The sequence below is a fragment of the Sinocyclocheilus rhinocerous genome, unplaced genomic scaffold, assembly GCF_001515625.1.
Source record: "Sinocyclocheilus rhinocerous isolate Xijiao unplaced genomic scaffold, SAMN03320098_v1.1 scaffold395, whole genome shotgun sequence".
Classification (NCBI taxonomy): Eukaryota; Metazoa; Chordata; class Actinopteri; order Cypriniformes; family Cyprinidae; genus Sinocyclocheilus; species Sinocyclocheilus rhinocerous.
This window is the reverse complement of record NW_015660890.1, coordinates 2,401,252-2,408,268: the sequence shown is the minus strand read 5'-3', so window position 1 is coordinate 2,408,268 and position 7,017 is coordinate 2,401,252. Positions and strand designations below refer to the sequence as shown.

The 7,017-nt window shown below is 35.2% G+C and overlaps 1 protein-coding gene across 1 annotated transcript; it reads right to left on the bottom strand.

The window, feature by feature from the left end:
* Window positions 1-589: 589 nt before the first annotated feature.
* Window positions 590-6,811, bottom strand: LOC107725970 (troponin I, slow skeletal muscle-like). The gene is made up of 8 exons (XM_016535408.1): window positions 6,741-6,811; window positions 4,686-4,717; window positions 3,619-3,622; window positions 3,139-3,186; window positions 2,384-2,515; window positions 2,139-2,228; window positions 1,156-1,326; window positions 590-859 (listed from the first exon to the last, which is right to left on the bottom strand). The coding sequence occupies exons 1-8, from the start codon at window positions 6,762-6,764 to the stop codon at window positions 773-775; spliced, it is 588 nt and encodes a 195-aa protein (XP_016390894.1). The 5' UTR covers window positions 6,765-6,811; the 3' UTR covers window positions 590-772.
* Window positions 6,812-7,017: the final 206 nt, after the last annotated feature.

Sequence of the window (7,017 nt, the reverse complement as noted above, 5' to 3'; positions counted from 1 at the left end):
AAAAACATCACAATAATCCACACCACTCCAGTCCATTATTTAACAGCTTGTGAAGTAAAAACTGTGCATTTGTAAGAATCATATCCATAATTAAGAGATTTTTAACTTCAAACTGTTGCTTCAGGCTAAATTACAAGTCCTCTATCCATAATATTGCTTTCTCCAATGAAAAAGTAATCTCATCTGAATCAAGCACTGTTTACAAGCGCAACCAGTCCAGATCAGTTCTAAACAAATATGTTGGTGAATTTTGATGTGAGAGGAGAAAAGAAGATGGATTTTTTCACTTAAGGAAGCAATATTGTGGATTATGCACTCATATTTTGGCCATAAGTGACGGATTAAAGTTCAGTGCCTTAATGATGGATGTTTCTTACAAACACGCAACTTTCTCTTCACAAGACATTCATTGATGGTTCACTTGTGATGTTTTAATCAGCTGTTTGGACTCTCATTCTGACGGCACCCATTCACTGCAGAGGATCCATTGGTGAGCAAGTGATGGAATGCTACATTTCTCCAAATCTGTTCTGCTAAAGAAACAAACTACAAACTACAAACTACTACAACAAACTACACCTGAGGCTGAGTACATTTTCAAAATGTTTTGGGTGAACTATTCCTTTAATGTTGCATGGAAGCCAAAGCTGGGTGACAGAATAAATGAATAATTTACAATAAAATGTTGAAGGTGATTAAAATTCAAACAAACAACATGAGCTTTGTATGCCAATGCCCCTTTATCATTTGCAACCTCTTTTCTCGCCGTCGTCTACTGTCCGGCATTGAAAAGCTTCTTCCTGCCCTCCATGCCTGACATCGCCTCCACGTTTTTCCTCCAGTCTGTGACCTCTTCCTTCTGATGGAGAGAAAATGCTTCAGTGAGACAGAAAGACAGAGATGAGAGCAACTCAAATGGTTGCACGGCCGCAGTGGACTGTGGCAACACACATCAGACAGACAGACTGGGCGGTTTAAATGCCAACATTTCATCACCGCCGGGCCTTTAAAGAAATCACTTGATTTCTAAAATAACCCGTCTTCTTCAGACACAGCACATCTGAGCAAATGAGCTGAAAACACAGTCTGTACTAGCAGCCAGACGGGCTCCTGGTATCTCGAGTACACTTGTTATAGCGTGAGCTGGAGTGTTACCTTTTCTTCTTCCTTTTTAACTGTTTTGAGGTTGGCTTTGAAGTCAGCTTTCATGACTCTGGTGTCTGTGAGCGCTCCCAGCATGGCATCCGCCGACTTCTTCACCCTTCTCAAGTTCGGCCGCTTCATTTTTCCTTTCAGTTCATAGATCTTCTGGGTTAATGAGAGAATCTGGTAACGAACAAATATATCAGGCTTTAGTTAATAAATCTTTGAAGTGGCTGTATCAAGAAAAGTACTTAAAAATATTTTATATTTTCTGAAGAACATAGTACTTTTCAAAGGTTTGGGATTTAAAAAAAAAATTTTTTTTTAAAGAAATTAATACTTTTATTCAGCAAGGACACATTAAATTGACCAAAAGTCACAGTAAAGACATTTATAACATTACAAAAGATTTCTATTTCAAATAAATGCTATTCTTTATATTCATCAAAGAATTGTGAAAGAAATCATGTTTTTCACAAAATCTTAAATGTTTTCAAAATTGATAATAAGAAAAGTTTCTTGAGAACCAAATCAGCATATTAGAATGATTTCTGAAGGATCATGTGACACTGAAGACTGGAGTAATGATGCTGCAACTTCAGCTTTGATCACAGGAATAAATTACATTTTCTAATATATTCAAATAGAAAACAGTTCTTTTAAATTGTAATAATATTTCGCAATATTGCTGTTTTTTTACTGTATTTTTGATCAAATAAATGCAGCCTTGGTGACAGACTTCTTTCTAAAACATAGCTAAAATCGTACCAACCAACAAACAAACACATTAATTAAAACATGAATAAATGAATGAAAGAATAAATAAAAGATAATATTTCAGAAATGTGTATTATTGATATTATTTATGAGCTTAAGAAAGACTAAAAAGTCTAAAACTAGACCGATTTCAAATCTGGTAAAAGAAAAAGAAAATTCCCCCTTCCAACCCCATGGTATATATCATTTTTTTCATACCTCATTTTTCATTTACATACCTCTGCATCATTTCTGGCGACTTTTATATTGAGGTCATACTGCGCTTCATCCACAATGTCAATCTTGTGGTGCAAATCTCTACAAAGCTCCTGCAAAGACCGATGATGATACATCAACTCAAATCACTAATGCAAACACCATGAACACGAGTGCTTATGATATGTTGAGAGATGTTTTGGGACGCAGCCATCTGCCCGCAGTAGCAGCTCTCAATGTAAATATCTGCTACAGTAAAGTGTTGCACCTGCAGTTCTTGGACCGACAGGCCTGAGAGATTGAGGGGCGGCGCTCTCTCCCTCAGGGTGTTTTCTCTCTCCACTTCTTTCTGCTCTTTTTCTTTCACCAGCAAGCTTTCTGCCTTTTTCAGCAGTTTGCTCTGAGGGTCAGCCGAGGAAAAGGTGAGAGAGGTGTCAGGTAAGTACAAAATACATCATTCTTCACTTGTGTCCACTGACAGCGCTGAACATTTGCACATGATTTCAGTGTTACTTTAGCACCCGATTCCCTAATGTAAATTACTAATGCAATTCACTAATGCAAATCAGGTGAAGGCACAAAAACACACATAAAACCAGTTCTGAATACAATTTTTAAATCACAATTGTCCATCCAAGTAATAAGGTTGTAGAGGACACACACGCGCGCACACACACACCTATCTATCTAGTTTTTGTTTTAGCAAAAGTGTTTTGTGTGTTTTTTGTGTGTTTTATTAAACTTCACAAATAATAAAGAAACGACAAGTGAGTTAACTGAAATAAATGTGAAATTTTGAAGTAAAGATTCTATATATATATATATATATATATATATTTTTAAATGTACTACAATAATCTTTGTTTTATTTACAACTGAAAAATCTTCACACAACAGCATCCCACAAATGCTGTTAACTGAGCTTTGACACACACACACACACACACACACACACACACACACGCACGTGCGTGCACACAAGAGTCATCGTACTGTAAATGTTCAGCTTTGTTTTTGACCCACCTTCAGCAGAAGTCTGCGTGTTGCTGAATACTTGGATTTGGCCTTTTTCTGCAAGAAGAGTGAGTTAAGCCGAGCTCATTATAGTCTGCGGTTCTGTTAAAACAGTCCTGCGTGTGGGTCTAATCTACACTCGCCGTGGTGCATGCATTAACTGCCTGACCTGATTACTGTTAGAATCTCCAAATTGAGGGCTCAGCAGCTCAGTGTAGTTTTAAGCGGAGCAGAGCAAACGTACAGTGCAGATTAGTTTTTAACATGCTGTTCAGTGTCCTTACAAAAATACTAAGCAACTAAAAACCATTTAGAGCTGGATTAGGGTCATCCATTCAAGCATTCACTGGACTTTAATATATAGAGACGCCACCACGTGCACTGCTACTTTCAATTGTTGCTAATCAGCATGGAAACTATTAAAAGGGAAACAATTAGGAGCACAGTGAGACAAAACTCTCATGACAAGTGTGGTGAGATTTCACTTACTGGTCTGTAAAGACATCATTGCATGTAAACAAACAAACAAACAAACAAAAAAAGAACATTTTATATATTTTACAGAAAATGTTAATATTGCTTAAGATTAATTCTAGATGTTGCCAGGACTATATTATGTAGTTGCTATGGTGTTCTAAATGTTCAGCAGGTATATAGTATTATTTTTGATGAATTATTATTTATTATTTTATACAAATTCTATTATTTTGAGAAATTACATAAGCAACAAATAGTACTTTATAGTAAGTAAATAAATAGGGTTGTAATATTTAAAAAATGTGTATTATTGATATTATTTATGAGTTTAAAAGAGACAGATTTATTCAGTGGCTACATAGTATTAATTTCCCTAATTCCCTTCTCTAAGAACCAACTAATAATTCATCATAAGTCTGTGTATTATTATTTTTATTTTATTTTTAGAAATGACATAAACAAGCAACAAATAGTACTTCATAGTAAGTAAATAAATAAATAGGGTTGTAATATTTCAGAAATGTGTATTACTGATATTATTTAAAAAAGACTAGAAAGTCTATAATTGGAAAGACTTCCCAAAAACCCGCATGGTTATTAGTTGAAAAACATTTTGCAAAAGAAAATCTCGAAACTCGAACAGTGTAATTTTAGTATCACTGAGATACCATTCGAATTTTTATTAATATTTTGCTTCAGTTAATATATTTATATTTATTTTTACGTTTTATATTTTTATATTTTCCCGTTTAATTTTTGTTAAAATTGTAGTAATTTTTGTTGGGTGTTGTATCATAGTTATTTTCTGTGTCTATGCAGTTATTATTATAAATTTTTTAAATTTCAGTTTTAGTTATTTTAGTACATCCTGTTAAACTAAATTAAAATGAGAAACGTTGCATAAATAAGTTACAAGTAAATTACAAGTAACAATTTTTTGTGGTTTCAGTTTTCCATTTGGTTTTAGTTAACTATAATAACCCTGACTCACAGTTTATAATCATAACCTGGTGTAAATAAGCCGTTTTGGATGAGTATGACATTGACAGGGTCAATAGTCTAATAAAGATAACACTCACCCTTCAGACATGACTGCAATACACCGTGTGACCTGAAAAAGAGCCAAAATAATTGTGGTCACTATTCAGCACTTCATCATTCATATCTGCACATGTCAGGCATCACTAGTCAGATGCCAAACAACTGTCACGGATTAAGAGTGACGCCACAGTCAAGGGTTGCTCCTAAAAAAGCGCGTTTAAATGCATTAAAGAAACCCGCTGTCCTTTGACATCAAAAGCTACAGATCCACTAATGCAATTCCAGTATGCAGACGGTTCACGGCACTGTACCGGACATTGGGTTTGGCTTTAATACCGGTCATCGCCACGACTCAAACACGGAAGGACCGTGACCTTTACTCCGCCAATATAACAAACCATCTCTCTGTGTGCATCAGCCGTTTTTCTCAGCATCTTCAAAGATACATTCATTACGGCTTGCGGTTCAAAGAGATCGGGGTCTCTACAGTTTGGCCCCGTGGAGAAAACAGTGACCTTGACGGTCTCACTGAACGCTGTGAGCAGGGGTTAATGGGGTTCCTCTGGGGAAACGGTGCTGAGGGATGAATTTAGAGGCAGAAAGCATGTGGATAGGAAATGTAGACTGTGTTTTAGTGTAAATTCAACCCTGTGATGATGAGAGATACTGATGCCACAATGTCTGAAAACTGATAAATCTGGTGCAACTTACAAAGTGCATGGAATGAATCAGATGCAAGACAACGAAGAAGCATCCAGCGAATCTGGATTTCACAATCAAAGTGAAATATGTCATCTGAAATATATCATCTGAGGGGAATATTGGCTGTAAATGACAAACACTCAACAGCTTTCCTGCTACTGTTAACGTCCTTGATATATCTGGCATGACTTTGGCAAGAAACAGTCGAGACATTGACCTGACATTCATGTTTGACATTCTTCAGGACTTATGTATGACAATACACAGGAGTGAACAGTACTTTAGTATTGCATTTCCAAGGGGAAAAAAAGTCATATTTTTACTCCTTAGAATTTTATTTTGAACTAAAAATTGGAAATTTTGCAGGTTGCCCTGACTTAAATTCTCCCCCCCCAACAATTCTTATTTGGTTTACAATTCAAATTATGTTCCTGTTAATTTTACTTAAAATTAATAAAAAAAAAAAATCCATTCCAATGTGAAATGTAATTAGCCACAACTATGATCAGTCTCAGCAGTCACCACAGATTTAATTTTACTACCTTCACTTTTTATTTAGAAAGCCCTGACCATATATTTTGCATTAAAATAAATTAAATAATTGGAAAATAAATAAATTAATACATTTTTAAATAAATTGTTGAATACGTACATTTACATTTTGCCTAACAATATATATTTTTTACTTTATTAATTTATTTATTTATTGACCACTCAATTAAGTAAATAAGTGTAATTAGCCACCACTATGGTCAGTCACCAAAATTTTAATTTTAATGAATAATGTTTCTTTTAATTTATAATTTATAATTCATAATAAGTCTTAAATAACTAGTTTCACTTTTTATATAGGCACCCCTAACAAAATATGCATTAAAATAAATTAGATCCATTTTTAAATAAATACATTTTAGGTTAAATAAATAAATAAATAGAGAACAATTACATTTTTATATAAATAAATGCATAAATAAATGTACATTTTGCCTAACAATAAATAAGTAAATAAGCATGTTTATGATGGTGTAAGCCATAACACCTGGTCATCTCTGACAGAGAGATGGGACGATACACTAGCAGCATCTCACACAGTATACAGTTACAACCAACCAAGTCCATCCAGAATGTCGTTCCAGTCATGCCCTGTCATTCACCCCTCGATATCCCACACTATTAGTCTGCATGCCCTAGTGTCATTAATCATACCGAAAACGTGAAAATAAACAAAAACTCAAGCAAAGGAAGTGAACAACCCTTCCATTTGCTCAAATCAAAAGACTCTTCAACCGCTCTCTGCTCTCTAACTTAAAAGACCTCTGAAGTGGACCTTTGATTTCCACGGCAGACTGTTAGACATGACAAAAAAAAAAGCATCGATACAAGGCTCTTACCTTTGAAGAGCAGACCAGGAGCATGAAAAGAGGAGTGATGGTACAGAGAGAGACGGCATAGTGTGATTTTCAAAGATTGATCTGAGCCTCACCTCTCACATGTGAATGGCCAACCAAAATAACTCAGAGCGCAGCGCCTCCCATGAATGCCAGCTTTTGGCACACCATTGTTCTGGAATTGGACAAACACCACATTAACGGCTGATCTAGCACAGAAAATGCTATAGACAAATTCCCACGCATTAGAATTCATATATTCAGCTGATTAAGATTCCCA

What these genes read in the sequence shown, in the direction of transcription:
- LOC107725970 (XM_016535408.1), bottom strand. Translation starts at nt 6,764, where the DNA reads ATGCTCCTGGTCTGCTCTTCAAAG. An exon ending in TCCTGGTCTGCTCTTCAAAG is followed by an intron (nt 4,718 to 6,740) that starts GTAAGAGCCTTG and finishes GCTCTTTTTCAG; the next exon opens with GTCACACGGTGTATTGCAGT. An exon ending in TGTCGGTCCAAGAACTGCAG is followed by an intron (nt 2,229 to 2,383) that starts GTGCAACACTTT and finishes CGGTCTTTGCAG; the next exon opens with GAGCTTTGTAGAGATTTGCA.